We start from the raw sequence: 16,167 nt of genomic DNA on the forward strand, positions 1-16,167 counted from the left end.
CCTTGAAGTTCAGCCTGTTCAGGTGGGATGACGTTTTTGGCCCATAGCATGACATCACAATCTGATCTGATTATTCCTACCAATGACCAGTCATATTTTATTTGCATATGTATTCTCCTACTTTGAAGGGGTAACCAGTCTAGATGATCCTATCTGTCAATCAGGGCTGTGAATGTAAATATATTTAAATTTGTATCAACACGTCTACACAATCTGACTGAGCATTTCAATGGCAAAAGGAGGCTCAGGGAAATCAATGATTAAAAAAATATATGTTTGGAGTTATTGTCATGAAATAAACACACACAGTGATATATTAGACATACAGTGATTCAAAAAAATGTCATCATAAAGACTGCATGGGGGCTTTAAATAATTCAAATTTGATTGAATAATCAACTTTGATTGATCTCTAAAGTACAGTAGACATGTAACTTTCTTCCTCATTCTTTTCCATCAGATCCAAAGCAAGGTCATCACCAAGCTCCGATTCCTGGTTTGCACCCTCTTTCAGCATTGCTACCAGAGTAGACAGTGTGCTGTTGGGGTCCAGTAATTTAACCAGGGGAACATTCACACCCCTGTCTTGAAAGAGAAGATTCTGCAAAGTCATGGCTAGCATTGAGTCTATGCCTAATGCGGTGAGAGAAGAATCGTCATTCAGCTCATCATTCTCAACACCAAGCGTTTCCCTGAGCACCGACTTGACGTATTCACTTGGTGACATGGACACGGTAGTTTGGTCATATCCTGCAACTTCCCCTTTTTCTTTTGTTATCCCCTCATCCACCAATGCGCCTAAACGTATGTTTAGGGAGGCATTATGAGCAAGAACATGACGCATCAGGTTTTTGAAACTGAACTTGCAGACAACCTGTTGTGGTCTGTTCAGCAGAAGGCATTGTTCAAGGCTCTCATGGATTTCTGCTACCCCCATGACCATCATCCCCTTTGCTGCCAGAAATCTTTGGAAATGGTCTTTGTCCAGCAAGAGACCAAGGTTCAAAGCTCCCCAGCTTATGGACTGTCCTGCAAGTCCAATGTTTCGCCTGTACTGACAGAATGTGTCCAAGAAGGAGTTGGCTGCACAATAGTTTGTTTGTGCTGCATTGCCAATAAAGGCAGAGATGGAGGAGTAACACACAAAGTAATCTAACTTGCAGAGTTTTGTGGCGTGATGCAGATTCAGAGCTCCATTCACTTTGGGCTTCAGGACTTTCTCATAGAGAGATTTGTCAAGAGTTTCAATCAGCCCATCATGCAGGACGACGGCGCTGTGGAAGACCCCTCTGATTGGACAAGAGGGGAAACGTTCCTTAATCGCAATAATGGTATTCACTACTTGTGCAGAGATTGAAACATCACATTGCAAGCTGACAACTGTGGCGCCAGACTGACTCTTAATGTTGCTTATCTCCTGCTGTAAGTCGGTCGAGGGACTGCTTCTGGAAAGAATGACAATATAACCTCCTCCTCGCTGTGCAATGAACTTCACTGTTTCAAACCCTAGTCCAGTTAGACCACCTGTGACAATGTACACAGAGTTTTTCTGGAAAAGCTGGTTTGGTTTAGGCAACAACTTAATGTTGGACAGTGTGCCTTTGGAATCATCTTTACCCAGTGCCACAAAAGGCAGGGATTTTGAGCTGAAGTATGATTCAGACTCTTCAACAGGCAGGAAGTCAATGCTACCGGATGACACTCTCTGAAAGATGGTGGTTTCGAAATCTAAAGACTTCTTGTCCAAATGCATTGATTTGAGCCAACGGTAAATGTGAGACTTCTCTGCTCTGATAGATCCCCTTTCCAATGCGCTCGACATTTGAACAGTCTGAATGCGAACATTGTCATTTCCACATCTGAAGCCATTTTGTGAGATGGAGGATTGCCACTCATTTTCACATACAGCAACAATGTGTCTCACACCGGAAACATTGCATGCTTTTTCAAACTGAGATTTGTCAAATGGAGGCAAAAGGACAAATGCATCAAGCTTGTTCACATTTTGAAGCTGATCACTAAACTGTGGCAGAATAATGTTATTCCATCCTGATTTGTTTGCAGTTTGGGCTAAGACCTTTGTCAAACCTGAGTCAGGAACGGATGAGATGATGCCCAACCTCTGTTGTTTGACTTTGGGTAATGCACGATGCAAGACTTCCCATGCAAGTACAAAGTAGGACACACAGGGTGCCTCCTTCAGAAATGTGAGCCTCTTTGTCTTGTAGCACGCTGCTTCAGGAATCACAATCTTAGAAGATGCAGCTGTCGGATAACATGAAACTACATGCTCCCCCACTTTCAGTTTGCTCACATCTTTCCCTACAGCTGTGACAGTGCCACTGAAGTCTAGAGCGAAAAGCTGGTGGTTCTGAGATGTGTGTTTGTTCCAGTACATTGTCGGGCCATAGTTCATGTCAGAGACACTGACAGGAAAGTAGTCAGAAGAATGAACACAAATCTTACTAAGCTGAATCTCAACTGAATTCTCCTCAATGTTCTTATGCTCAACATCACAGGGAATGGCAGACAAGCTTGTCATTCTGTATGGGTTAGCAGTCTGAAGGATGAACTCCTCAGACTTCAAAGAGTGGACATTTTCCTGTGAGTTGTCACTGCCTTCAGTGGGAGTGTGCACTATGTAAGGTTTTCGAATCTGTCCATCTTTCACCACCAATTCTGGGTATTTGCTGCAGGGGAATGAGTCAAGAACCTGAGACAGAGCTCTGATGTCCTCTGTGGAGACAGAGCTGATGTCAATCAGCTGGAAGGAAAGATCTGCCATTTCTGCAGCACATGATCTAGTCATGCCTGACAGGACAAAGCCTGCGCTGATGCAGTCCACTGTGTTCTCTGCTGACCGGTAGGTTATTGCTCTGATGGAATTTGGAAATTTCATAGCCTTCAGTTCCAGGACTATTTGTCGGAACATCTCACAGCAGTTTACCATGTTCTCCAGGATCGCCTCTGTTTTGTGGGAGGTAACATTGTCATTGCTCCACACAAACAAGATTTCTGCAAAGCTTTTCAAATCTGAGATTTTGAATTTTGACAACAGCGCTTTGAATCCACGGCTCAAGAGATCATTGGCATGTGTGAAAGAGATGTATTGCGACTGTGAGCTCAAATGTTTTTGCATGGCTTCAGATACACCCATCTGGTCAGCAAAAACTAATGCCTTGGGTTTATTAAAGGGCTTGTAGTCATCAGACACAACACTGAAGTCATTGTGGAAGAAGTACTCTTCAACAACATTAGATTGGCTCCCAAGATACTTGACTATGACATGTTTCAGTTCAACCAAGACCCGACCTGCTTTGTCGGTGAAACAGCCAGATACTTCGAAATGGTCGGCTGCAACATTTGCGGCTCTCAAATAAAGAACCATTTCAGGCTGCAGGGGTTCGTGAACAGTCAAACTGCCTATTTCTGCAGGGAAGCCAGGCCTTGCCATGAATGCATTCACTATTGTGATTGGAGTCAGTTGCAGCAAGTAGTCTAGCACTACAGGGTGAATGCAGAAATCATGCAACTGAGGCAGTAGTTCTTCAGGGACAGTTACAACAGAGATGGCTTCCATCAAGTCTGCACCATAGTGCACATCTCCCCTGTTTCTGAAAACAGAACCATACTGAAACCCTCTCTTACTTAAGTAATCATAAAAGTAATCAGTACTCATAGTTGATGTGCATCGCTTGTAAACTGAGTCTAGAGAGATGTACTGTTCCTCAGCCAACCTCCCTTGCTTGCATGATATGCTGCCTGATGCATACGTTGCTGTAGGAGATTGTATCTTAAACGTTGTCTCGTTTTCAAAGTGATCCAGTTTGACACTCATCTCAGGAGAATTTGGTGCAATGAGAAATGGACTCTGAAAACGGACACTGAGTTGCAGCATGTTGAGTGGAACCTTTGATTTGGAACTGGCCATGAAGGCAGCCAAGCCCAACTCAGCGTAGAGGGCACCAGGGACAATGGCAACATCATTGTTTCTATGGTCTTGCAGGTAAGCCACTGAGGCTGAGGCCAGATCACAACTGAAGGTTTTTCCATCATTGCCTGTCTGAGTTAACACAGGATGACTGCCCGATGTACCTTTCTGTGCTGCCTCAAAGATGACATCTTTCTTCACACAATCGAACTGATACCTTGGGGTAGGTGTTGGGGATGTCTCACAACCTCTGTAGAACTTGTCCCAATCTACCTGAACCCCCAACTCAAACAGTTTGGACACAGTGTCCAGCATTGTCTCATGGTCTTTATCTTGCTGCACTGACGTGAGCACTTGTGTCTCATTTCCCAGAGTCTCCTGGATGTTCCTTTGTAGAGCCCTTCTAGGGCCTATCTCTACAAAGACCACATTCTTCTTGTCTTTGGTTGCTGATCTCACTGCCTGTTCAAATGCAACAGGCTCTCGAATGTTCCTGGCCCAGTATTTGCCTGTGCTGAAGTCTGGCTGCTCTACCTCCTTCCCTGTCACTGTGGAGAACAATTCTGTCTCAACATGATTCACATGTAAAGAGCCAATACTGTCCTCTATTTGAGAGAGGATGGGATCCATCATCTGGCTGTGGTATGCAGCAGGGACGTCTAGAACATGGAGGAATAGATTCTTACTCTTGACTGAACTGCTTAGCTTTTGATGGAGACTGTCTATAGCATCAGCATCACCTGCAAGTGTGCAGGACTGTGGGCTGTTGGCAGCAGCCAGGCAAACCTTATTTAAGTAGGGGGGAAGGAGGTTCAAGACCTCTGACACAGCCATGTTACTGACCACAAGCATTTTCCCTCCTGTGACCTTACTCTGCAGAGTACTGCGGAAATAGATCACCTTCACTGCATCCTCAAGGGACAAGAGACCAGAGCAGTGGGCAGCAGCAACCTCTCCAACAGAGTGGCCAAGAATTGCATCTGGTTTGATGCCCCAGTGCTTGAAGAGACTGGCAATGCCAACCTGAATGGCAAAGAGTAGGGGCTGGACAACTTCTGGTTTTGAAAAGTCGTCATCAATTGATGCACTTTCCAGTCTCTCTGTGATGGACATTCTTTGGTACATTTGAAAAAGCGCCTCAACCTCCTTGATCTTTTCTCTGAACACTGGTTCCTGTTTCAGGAGCTGCTTGCACATGCCTTGGTAGGCGACACCATTCCCACAGAAAACATACACTAACTTTGGATCCAGTTTGGATGGGGCAATCTTTTTGTTCAAAGCAGATTTCAGCTGGTTTCTCAGATCAACCAGAGAGGATGTTGTGAATGCCTTCCTGTATTTATGTTTCATGTGGCTTCTTCTACAGGCTGATGTATATGACAGACCCTGGAGTTCCACTGTTTTGTCTGAACTTATCTGTTCAGCTGTGTCCTGTACCATCATGGTAAGGGATTTTTCTGAGGCTGCTGAAAGGATAAAATACTCATAAGATCTATCAACCCCGGCTGTTTGGGTGTGAGAGTTGTTGTACTGTTTGACAATTGTGTGGGCATTTGTGCCTCCAAAACCAAAATTATTGATCCCTGCAATCCGTTCGACCGAGCCTACATTTCCCCACTTTTCTGCTTTAGTGGGAACTTTTATGTTTAAGGCTTTAGCGTCTATACTGGCACTGTCCTCAGAGTAGAACAGTGAAGGGACAATGATTTCATGCTTCATCATTAGTAGTACCTTGATTAGCCCTGCCACTCCAGCTGCAGATTCTGTGTGTCCAATGTTGCCTTTCACAGAGCCGATGCGGAGTGTCTCGGAACCTGGAGGTCTGGCTTTGGCAATGACTTTGGAGATGCTGCCTGCTTCTATGGGATCCCCCACTGGAGTTCCAGTCCCATGAGCCTCTATGTACTGGACAGTTGACAGGTCAGACTGTGAGTAGATTCTGCGGAGCAGCTCCTCTTGCTGGACCATGGATGGCTTGGTGATTGGAGTGACAGTGTGGCCATCTTGGTTTACAGCAGTTTTGCTTATGATGCCCCATACATGGTCACAGTCTTTCAAGGCCTGTAAAAGATTTGAAATTCAACATGTTTGATAGACCAGTGTCTGTGCCAACTTTTTACTGCATGGAACTATTGGGCTCCACCCTAAATGGCTCTTGGTGCGTCAAATTGTACAGTATATGCAGATCTGCAAATAAACTGTCAAGTAAAGTCATAAAATTAGAAACAAGAGCTTGTCTATTGCAGTCTAAGTCAAATTGGTGACAAGGGATGGTAAATACAGTATATGTAATATGTTAGTCGTATTCTAGAAGTTTTGACAAAGTTAAAGTTTGAGAGTTCAGTCAATGCATCAAATACTCCCAGACACATTGTATAGCCAACTGTGCTAAATGTTTGGCCAGTTTGAATATGTTTGAACTGTACTGCAAAGAGTGAAAACTAAATAAATTGTAAGAACTCACTTGTTTCAGTGGCTTCAGCAGAATAATCCCACAACCCTCTCCTCTGCCATAGCCATCTGCTCTGCTGGAGAAAGGTTTGCTGGTGCCTTCAGGTGAAATCATCTTTGCCTTGCTGAGAGCGACAAAGACTTGTGGCTCTATGATACAGCTGACACCGCCACAGAGAGCCATTTCACAGTCACCTGGTAGGACAAACACATTTTTATATAATTGCAGGTGCCACTTTTTCATGTCGCTGAAACTGAGCTAATAGTCAAACATATGATTCTAACTTTTGCTTTATTGTTTTGGAAATTTCTCTCTGGTCACAATTGGTAGGTAACAGGGGTAGTGTGCATGAAATCTAGGTTACATATTAAAAGAAGCTATATAAAATAATCTAGTAATCTATAAAAAAATATATATATATATATATAATTTAACTAGGCAAGTCAGATAGGAACAAATTCTTATTTACAATGACGGCCTACCCCGGCCAACACTGGGCCAATTGTGTGCTGCTTATGGAACTCCCAATCACTGCCGGATTCAGCCTGGATTCGAAACCAAGGACTGTAGTGACGTCTCTTGCACTCAGGGGCCCATAATTATTAATGATAGTAAAGCAATTATCTTACGCACAATTTGATAAGAGTTGTACCTTGTCTTATGGCTTGACAAGCAAAGTGCAGAGCCACAAGAGATGATGAGCAGGCGCTGTCTATGGCAACTGATGGACCAGTGAGGTTGAAGGTGTAGGATATCCGGTTGGCTGCAATACTCATGGCTTTACCAGTGCCACTCCAATGGTTAGTCAAGCCTGGATTGTACTGGGCGGTTGTGAGATCATAGTCTCTGTTCATTAGTCCTACAGAGTTTCATAGAGAATTGAACGTGATATTAATATCAATCATGGTATCACAAATCACAACCTCACACTTATCTGTAAAGAAAAAAAAGTTATATTACCTAGGTATACTCCAGTCCTAGTTCCGCTAGCTTTCTCCATTGGCATCCCAGCATTCTCTAGTGCCCTATAGGTGCAGTGCAGCAAGAGTTTCTGCTGAGGGTCCATGTAGTCGGCCTCAGCATCGGTGACACCAAAAAACCTCAGGTCTAGTTCGTTAAAGCTAAGAATAAAAACATTAAACAGTAAACCAGAGTGGAAAATATTCAATACAACAAAAGCAATCAGAAGCTGGGAATTCAGGGACAAGAGCATTTGTTGGTCAACTACACATTACCAGGAATATAATTCTACAATATACCGTAGTATAGCATCTTTGATTATTTGCAGTACATTATTAAATTATGAGTAACCGTAGCAGTGCAACAAAAAAAATGTTGAGGGTCAGGGAAACTTCATACTAACCCGTCTATGAGAGCAGCTTTGCTAGTGTGAGTCTTTCCAGGTTTGCTGTTGTCAGCATCATACCAGTAAGTACTGTTAAACCTCTCGTTAGGGATTGGCAATGCACAGTTCTTTCCTTCCAGAAGAACCTTCCAGAAATTGTCAAGCCCCTCACCTGGAATTGAATATGTGTTGTATCAGAATGGGAAATACATTGAAATTGTTTTAACAAACCTATACATATATATATATATATATATATATATATATATATTTATTTTTTTTTTAACAAAATGTTTTTCATAACAATGTATATCGTTTTTGAATCAAATTTCATCAAAAGCTTGTCTATAAATAAAACATAACAAATTATAGCTACAGATGTTAAAGTTTTTTTATTAAAATTAGCTTTAGGTCATAGATAAACATTTCTACATTCATGTTATTGCATGTATCAATACCCAAGTTAACTGATGTTTCGTAATAGTTGTAATCTCTGTAGTCTGGTGTTTTCATTGCTGGCATTGTAACTATTTCATTAATCAACCTAAATTAAGCAGCTTCATATCCCATAGGGATAAAACTGTTTGAATCTACGATGTGATGACATTGAATCAATGTGGAAAACTGATTGGATTTGAAAAAAATCATTCATTTAAGGAAATTGTGTATTTTTTCCCACCAAATTTTTATCTAAATTCAATGACATGGTAAAATGTTTTGTTGATTTCATGTTAAAATCAACTTTAGTTGACAACCAACTGTAAACCAAAACTAGACGTCTGTGCCCAGTGGGTTGGTGCTATAAGAAGTGAAAACTTCTTGATTGGAGAACACGTTGGGAGGGATCTTAGATCAAGTGGACCACTTGACCGCAAATGGATCTTCCAGCAAGACAATAATCCCAAGCATTCATCAAAATCCACAAAGAAATGTTTATTGACCACAAAATCAAAATCTTTCAATGGCCATCTCAGTCTCTGGACTTGAAACCCTTTGAAAACCTATGGTTTGAATTGAAGAGGGCCATCAATAAGCGCATAAAAAGGATATCAAGGATCTCGAAAGATTCTGTATGGAGGAATGGTCTAAAATGTGTTCTCTAATCTCATAAAACATTTTAGAAAAAGGCTCAATGCCGTTACCCTCGCAAGGTGAAAGGTATTAAAAACAGGGGTGCCAATAATTATGACGCTTATCTTTAAAAAAAAAAAATATATATATATATATATATATATATATGTTTCTTTGAGGAATTGCATTATTATAAAAAATATGTTCTAAAATGTTTAAGAATGCAATATAGCTTTTTTGCTCATCTATCAAGAGTGCCAATCATTTTCGACCTGACTGTATACCCATTGATTCTTGAAGAATATTACTTATAAATACCTCATAACCTTAGCTCAACTGTCGTACCCCATCAGAACCCAAATTATAAGCTAGTTTTACTCCAATGTTTGTAAACAACGTAAATGTATATTAACCCTTGTATAGCTTTAAAACATGGTTAAAACTATTATTTTTGATATCATGGTCAGTCCTTGCATCCATAGCTCTGTCTAGGAATTTGAGAGTGGTTGCATTTCTCCAGGCACATCCCACAGCTTTTCACCAATACAGAAGCAGGGTAACCGCTTTGTTATTGTTTCAACTGCAGATTCTAGCTTTAAAGTGATTGAAAATATAAACTGAAATTAGCTTCATCACAAACTAGCTTCATCACAAAAAAGGTTAACTGTCAAACCTCCAGGGAAGCTGCATCCAATGCCAACCACTGCAATGGCTCTCTCTTCCTCCTCCATCCTGGCTGTCTGTCACACCAGCTGGACACTGAAATGCATGCACTTGTTTCTAAACTTCAAGTATAAACTCAGCTCAGATAGAAGGTGCTCGATTTGCCTCCTGTTCCTTTGGCTCGTTGTCTCACCTGTATTGTCTTTATATCCGTAAGGACTGATAGCAGCCCTCTAAGGAAATGCTGATTCAGTTCCACAGAAATACCGAAGTGCAATCACTGCTCTAAATGAAAGCCAGGGGGGAATGAGTTATTCATTTTGTCAAACAGTTCCTTGGTAAATTTATCACATTATCCAGATTTTATCACACAGGTTTTCCCTTTTCAGATACAGTTCCTTATTAATCATAACCTTTCCTGGATAGTCATCTCATCGTTCACAATAGTACACTCTGTAAGAGCGTCTGCTAAAAATTACTTAAATGTACACTACAGTTCAAAGATTTGGGGTCACTTACAAATGTCCTTGTTTTGGAAAGAAAAGGCCATTAAAATATCATCAAATTGATCAGAAATACAGTGTAGACATTGCTAATGTTGTAAATGACTATTGTAGCTGGAAACAGCAGATTATTTTATGGAATATGTACATTTATGGAATATATACATTTATGGAATATATACTGGCAGCTTCATTAAATTATATCCACAAAACACCAGTCTCAATGTCAACAGTGAAGAGGCGACTCCAGGATGCTGGCCTTCTAGGCAGAGTTCCTCTGTCCAGTGTCTGTGTTCTTTTGCCCATCTTAATCTTTTATTTTTATTGGCCAGTTTGAGATATGGCTTTTTCTTTGCAACTCTGCCTAGAAGGCCAGCATCCCGGAGTCGCCTCTTCACTGTTGGCTTTGAGACTGGTGTTTTGCGGGTACTATTTAATGAAGCTGCCAGTTGAGGACTTGTGAGGCGTCTGTTTCTCAAACTAGACACTCGAATGTACTTGTCCAATTGCTCAGATGTGCACCAGGGCCTCCCACTCCTCTTTCTATTCTGGTTAGCGCCAATTTGCGCTGTTCTGTGAAAGGAGTAGTACACAGCATTGTACGAGATCTTCAGTTTCTTGGCAATTTCTCGCATGGAATAGCCTTCATTTCTCAGAACAAGAATAGACTGATGAGTTTCAGAAGAAAGGTCTTTGTTTTTGGCCATTTTGAGCCTGTAATCCAACCCACAAATGCTGATGTTCCAGATACTCAACTAGTCTAAAGAAGGCCAGTTTTATTGCTTATTTAATTAGCACAACAGTTTTCAGCTGTGCTAACATAATTGCAAAGGGTTTCTAATGATTTATTAGCCTTTTAAATTTATAAACTTAGCTAACACAATGTGCCATTGGAACACAGGAGTGATGGTTGCTGATAATGGGCCTCTGTACGCCTATGTAGATATTCCATTAAAAAAATCTGCCGTTTCCAGCTACAATCGTCATTTACAACATTAACAATGTCTACACTGTATTTCTAATCAATTTGATGTTATTTTAATGGACAAAAAAAATAGCTTTTCTTTAAAAAACAAGGAAATTTCTAAGTGACCCCAAACTTTTGAACGGTAGTGTAAAATGACAATTACGTTTGTTTGAAAAACGGATTATGTCACGAACCTCTTCCTGGAAATGACTGGACCAAACGCAGCGTTGTACGTGTTCATGATATTTTATTAAATCAGAACACGAGAACAAAAATAACAAAGATGAAAACGAACAGTTCTGTAAGGATACTAAACTATACAGAAAACAACTACCCACAAAACACAGGTGGGAAAGGCTGCCTAAGTATGATTCCCAATCAGAGACAACGATAGACAGCTGCCTCTGATTGAGAACCACACCCGGCCAAACACAAAGAAATAGAAAACATAGAAATAAAGAAACTAGAATGCCCACCCTAGTCACACCCTGGCCTAACCAAAATAGAGAATAAAAGCCTCTCTATGGCCAGGGCGTGACAGATTATCCAGCCACATTTGTTCAAAAGAGCTTATCTGAGATCCATTTTTCCTTTTCCTGATATAGAATATGTTAATTACGTTTAGAAAGTAAAATATTTGGGGTGTAGTCAAGAACCAAAAAGACTGAAACAGTTTGTCAAAATTATAGAAAACCAGAACTGTCACTGTAATGATCGAATGAGTCATTACTAATTAGCTGATCATTCCATTCTCCACGAACCATTAGTAGTGTTGGTGATAATATGGGTGGTACTATTTTGTACTGAGGAGAGAGACATTTGCTGAGGACATGGAAAACTCAAGGCGAGGTGATAGGGTGACAATCTGCCAGTACCTGACTTACATGGCAGCTAATTAGAGTTTTACTGCTTTAATATAATGCATCAGAAGAGCAGTGCATTCAACTATGGTCGTAAACTTTACAGGTTTAAAACAAACAAGACACAACTTCCCGTGATAAGAAGTTTCATGCTGATCATCAGAAAATGGGTATTATCTGTTCGTAAGAATCCATGATCACATTAGTATGTACTGTAGAATACCACATCCTACTTTTTCAACTGGGGACATGCACCAATAAAGCTTATTTTCAATGCTCACATAGCCATAGACTATAGGCCTAGTTCATGGAAGATGACAGCAAATGATATAAAGCAGTAACACATCAGGTTTAATAGTTAATAATTGGCCTGGTCATTTTCACAGGTGCTCTTTACAGTTAGAACATGTTCCCATGATGACAAGTTCCTCTTTTTGAATGTGTATTTTAAGGTTGCAGCTCACAAAATAGCTGCCAGTTAGTGAGGGGTTCCATTTGAAGCACCTGTGATCATTGCAAGGTCCTTACAGATCTTTTTCTCGACTATACATACAAAATAATACATTTTGATAATAACTTCTTTAAATCTTAACCGGTGACCATGCCTTCGTGTCACACAGACTGCATTGAAAAATCAGTGTCAAATTGGTTTCATAAACTTGGAGGTTTTGTTGGGAGAAATCCATGGTGGTTTCTACTTGTCCCTTTGTTCATCTCTGCGGGGCTTGGGGCAGGATTTTATTTCCTTGAAGAGAGAGAGGCGCATGGGATAGAGGACCAGTTTACTCCAAAGGACGGGCCTGCAAAACAGGAGAGACATTTTGTCAAAGAACATTTTCCCCAGAATGATTCAGAGTTCTCTCGTTTGCGGCTGTATACCGAGGGGAGCTATGGGTCTTTCATCGCTGTTTCAAAGTCATCCGATATCTTGAATGAGAAGGCATTTGAGGAGATCATATATTTAGATGGAACAGTTAGAGGGATGGTAGACCAAAAAGGAAAAACTTATGAAAAACTTTGTGCCATGAAAAGTAACAGGTGCTTTTCAAATGACATGTTAGATATCATTAATGGCACAGCTAGTGCAATTAAGAAGGCAAACTTGACCTTTCCTTATCATAATTCAACGTCAAACACAATCTTTTTGGGGACAGAACTTGGTGGAGTAGTTTTGAATTCAAGTATCATCGTTAGTGCAAAGGCTGTTCGACTCTTCTACTTTCTCAGAGAAAACAACAAGGCAGAAAATGATGATTGGCTACATGGGTTTACTCAAGTGTTTTCCAACTTGTCAGATGAATTGAATAAGGTAAGTACAGTTTATTATATTTTACAGATTCAGAACTGTCTGGGCGTACTGCCAGGTTTGGTCAAATACTTTTGTCCATATCCACATAAGTGGCTTTACTTATTTGAGCCATATATAATTAGAGTGCTCATATTCACTGAAATATAAAAATCCATGTTTTGTAAAATAATCTGTTCCTAAATGTAACCCTCTACAGTTTTCACTTGGTCCCACAGTTCTTACATTTGTTTTTATAGCGGCAGATTCAAGTTTCATACTTCACATCTAATTCTAGAGAGGAGGAGTTTAAGGAAAACTCCAAATCTGTGATTCCTCTCTTCTCCGTCACATACTTCCTGGCCATAAGTTTTTCAATTGTATCTTGCTTGAGGTAATTTGATGTCTTATGTGTCATCTTTTAAATGAATCAAAATCAGCAAATGTGTGCACCATGTTAAAACACTAATTTAACTTACTATTTATAATTGCTACGTGTGATGTTCCGTACGAAGTAAGAATATTTTCATCTACAGGTTGGACTGTGTGAGGAACAAGGTGTGGGTGGCCATCTTTGGTGCTCTATCTGCAGGCCTAGCTGTGCTGTCCAGTTTCGGGTTGTTGCTGCTCAGTGGAATGCCCTTTGCCATGACTGTGGCAACTGCTCCTTTCTTAATACTGGGTCAGGTTTATTATCAGAAACCTTTCAATAGTAATCTTAACAACCCACAACCAAATCTCACATGATTTTAATGTTTTTGTCAGTCACAAGACTACGTAGACGGTAACACTTATGTTGCCCTTATACCTATGTAACTACACAGTAATAACTGTATTAACAACATTGTATTAACATGTAGTAACATTGTAACTAATGAAGTTTGGTGATATTTGTAACAGTGGTAATTCCCTCTAATGATCTATGATCTACTGATGTTCAATATACTCTGTTGATCGCAGGAATTGGTGTTGACGACATGTTCATCATGATTTCCTGCTGGCAGCAGACTCAAGTTCATGACAACGTAGAGGACCGTATGGCAGCTACATACAAAGAGGCAGCTGTCTCTATCACCATCACAACACTAACTGATGCCGTGGCCTTCTATATTGGTCTGTTAACTCCCTTTCGTTCTGTACAATCCTTTTGTATGTATACTGGCACAGCTGTCCTGTTCTGTTACTTGTACAATATTACCTTCTTTGGTGCATTTCTGGCATTGAATGGGAGTCGTGAAAAGGGCAACAGACACTGGCTGACATGCATGAAGGTTCCAGAACCAGAGGATAGTCCTGAAAAGTACAATATCTGTTGTGTAGGAGGGGCATATGACCAGGAAACAGGAAAAGAGGAAGTTATGCCAATTAACAACTTCTTTAAGATGTACTATGGGCCATTTCTAACAAAGACTTGGACCAAGGTGTTTGTGATCCTGCTCTATGCTGGATATTTGGGCTCAAGTATCTATGGTTGCTTCCAAATCCAAGAAGGCATAGACCTTAAAAACCTAGCAGCTGATAGCTCATATGTGGGTAGCTATTACGATAATGAGGACCAATACTTTTCAGAGTATGGTCCAAATGTTATGGTTGTTGTGACTGACAGTAAGTTTCAATATTGGGACAAAACTGCTCGAAAGCGTCTGGATACTTGTCTTGAACGTTTTGAGAGTCTAACGTTGGATGGTCGATCATTGGTTGCAAAGAATATGACTCTTTCTTGGCTTAATGAATATGTGAAAGTTATAAATCCAAATAACGAAACCATTTTCATGGATAGTTTACCTGCGTTTTTACAACGATCAGATTTCACACAAGATGTGAATATTTCAAACAAAGTCATAATTGCCTCGCGTATGTTTATTCAGACAATCAACGTCAGTACAGCCGTTGATGAAAAGAACATGTTGAATAAGCTTCGAGAGACAGCTAATGGTTGTTCAGAAAAGTTGGTTGTTTACCACCCTGCTTTCATATACTTTGACCAGTATGCAGTCATTGTTAGTAATACCATCCAAAACATTGTAGTTGCCACTCTTGCCATGCTGGTGATCTCCCTCATGTTGATCCCCAACCCCATATGTTCTCTGTGGGTGACCTTTGCCATTGTCTCTGTCATAGTGGGTGTTGCTGGTTTCATGGCATTATGGGATGTCAATCTAGACTCTGTATCCATGATCAATCTTGTCATCTGCATTGGTTTCTCAGTGGATTTTTCTGCTCACATTTCCTATGCTTTTGTCTCAAGCAAAGAGGTCACCGCTAATAAGAAGGCTGTAGATGCTGTCTATCACTTGGGGTATCCCATCATACAGGGAGCTGTGTCTACTATTTTAGGAGTGGTGGTGCTGTCTGCTGCTGAGAGCTACATCTTCAGAACCTTCTTTAAGATCATGTTCTTGGTCATTTTGTTTGGGGTACTTCATGGCATCGTTTTCATCCCTGTGTTTCTGACCTTCTTTGGGATATGCAATTTTAATTGACCAAGATTCACACACAACACACTAATCATGGTTGAAAGGGTTGGTAGAATAGTAGTTAAATTGTTTTAATGATCTGACTTTTTAGCTTACTTCTAATCTTGTGATTATGTCATACTTTGCTTTAATGGTATCAAAATATGTATTTTTATGAGTCATATTTTTGTTTTTATTGAATACTTTTTAAAATAGTTTGTCATGTAAATGCTGTGTTGATTGTTACTACAGTGTGCTTATATTTACCTTTGTTGTAATTGTGTTTTAAAAAGCGAATAAAATGATCTTAAATTATATATTGTCTGGTATATATTTATTCAAACAGCAGATGCTCTCGGTTGTCATTACGACCACATCAATAATGGGAATTATTATTATGGTTAGTAACAGTGCAGAATTTGCATACTAAACTTATGATGTCATCTATTTATCTGTTCACCTATTCTAGAGAAACCCACTCTTCATAAACTTTTCAAATGAACCTGTGCGTCAGTGTTCATCAACTTAACAATCAATCATTGCATGGCAATCAGTTTACTTCCTTCATCTTCAGAATACTTTGGGGGGGATACCTAGTCAGTTGTACAACTGAATGCCTTCAACTGAAATGTGT

General features: G+C 40.3%; 2 protein-coding genes across 2 annotated transcripts; one reads left to right on the top strand and one right to left on the bottom strand.

Annotated features, from left to right (window-relative positions):
• Positions 1-412: 412 nt before the first annotated feature.
• Positions 413-9,530, bottom strand: LOC129860052 (probable polyketide synthase 1). Its single transcript, XM_055930395.1, has 6 exons — positions 9,473-9,530; positions 7,747-7,900; positions 7,344-7,504; positions 7,036-7,242; positions 6,396-6,577; positions 413-5,992 (listed from the first exon to the last, which is right to left on the bottom strand). The coding sequence occupies exons 1-6, from the start codon at positions 9,528-9,530 to the stop codon at positions 413-415; spliced, it is 6,342 nt and encodes a 2,113-aa protein (XP_055786370.1).
• A 1,514-nt stretch (positions 9,531-11,044) lies between these two features.
• On the top strand, positions 11,045-15,701 carry LOC129859273 (patched domain-containing protein 3-like). The gene is made up of 4 exons (XM_055928831.1): positions 11,045-13,101; positions 13,338-13,471; positions 13,614-13,759; positions 14,038-15,701. The coding sequence occupies exons 1-4, from the start codon at positions 12,394-12,396 to the stop codon at positions 15,558-15,560; spliced, it is 2,511 nt and encodes an 836-aa protein (XP_055784806.1). The 5' UTR covers positions 11,045-12,393; the 3' UTR covers positions 15,561-15,701.
• Positions 15,702-16,167: the final 466 nt, after the last annotated feature.

This window comes from Salvelinus fontinalis, chromosome 7 (genome assembly GCF_029448725.1).
Source record: "Salvelinus fontinalis isolate EN_2023a chromosome 7, ASM2944872v1, whole genome shotgun sequence".
Lineage (NCBI taxonomy): Eukaryota > Metazoa > Chordata > Actinopteri > Salmoniformes > Salmonidae > Salvelinus > Salvelinus fontinalis.

Excerpts from the sequence above, each read along its gene's own strand:
- LOC129860052 (XM_055930395.1), bottom strand. The coding sequence starts at position 9,530 with ATGGAGGAGGAAGAGAGAGCCATTGCAGTGGTTGGCATTGGATGCAGC. Across the intron at positions 7,901-9,472 it reads TGGATGCAGCTTCCCTGGAG|GTGAGGGGCTTGACAATTTC; the intron begins GTTTGACAGTTA and ends ATTCAATTCCAG. Across the intron at positions 5,993-6,395 it reads TGCTGAAGCCACTGAAACAA|GCCTTGAAAGACTGTGACCA; the intron begins GTGAGTTCTTAC and ends AATCTTTTACAG.
- LOC129859273 (XM_055928831.1), top strand. The coding sequence starts at position 12,394 with ATGCCTTCGTGTCACACAGACTGCATTGAAAAATCAGTGTCAAATTGG. Across the intron at positions 13,472-13,613 it reads TCAATTGTATCTTGCTTGAG|GTTGGACTGTGTGAGGAACA; the intron begins GTAATTTGATGT and ends TTTCATCTACAG. Across the intron at positions 13,760-14,037 it reads TGCTCCTTTCTTAATACTGG|GAATTGGTGTTGACGACATG; the intron begins GTCAGGTTTATT and ends TGTTGATCGCAG.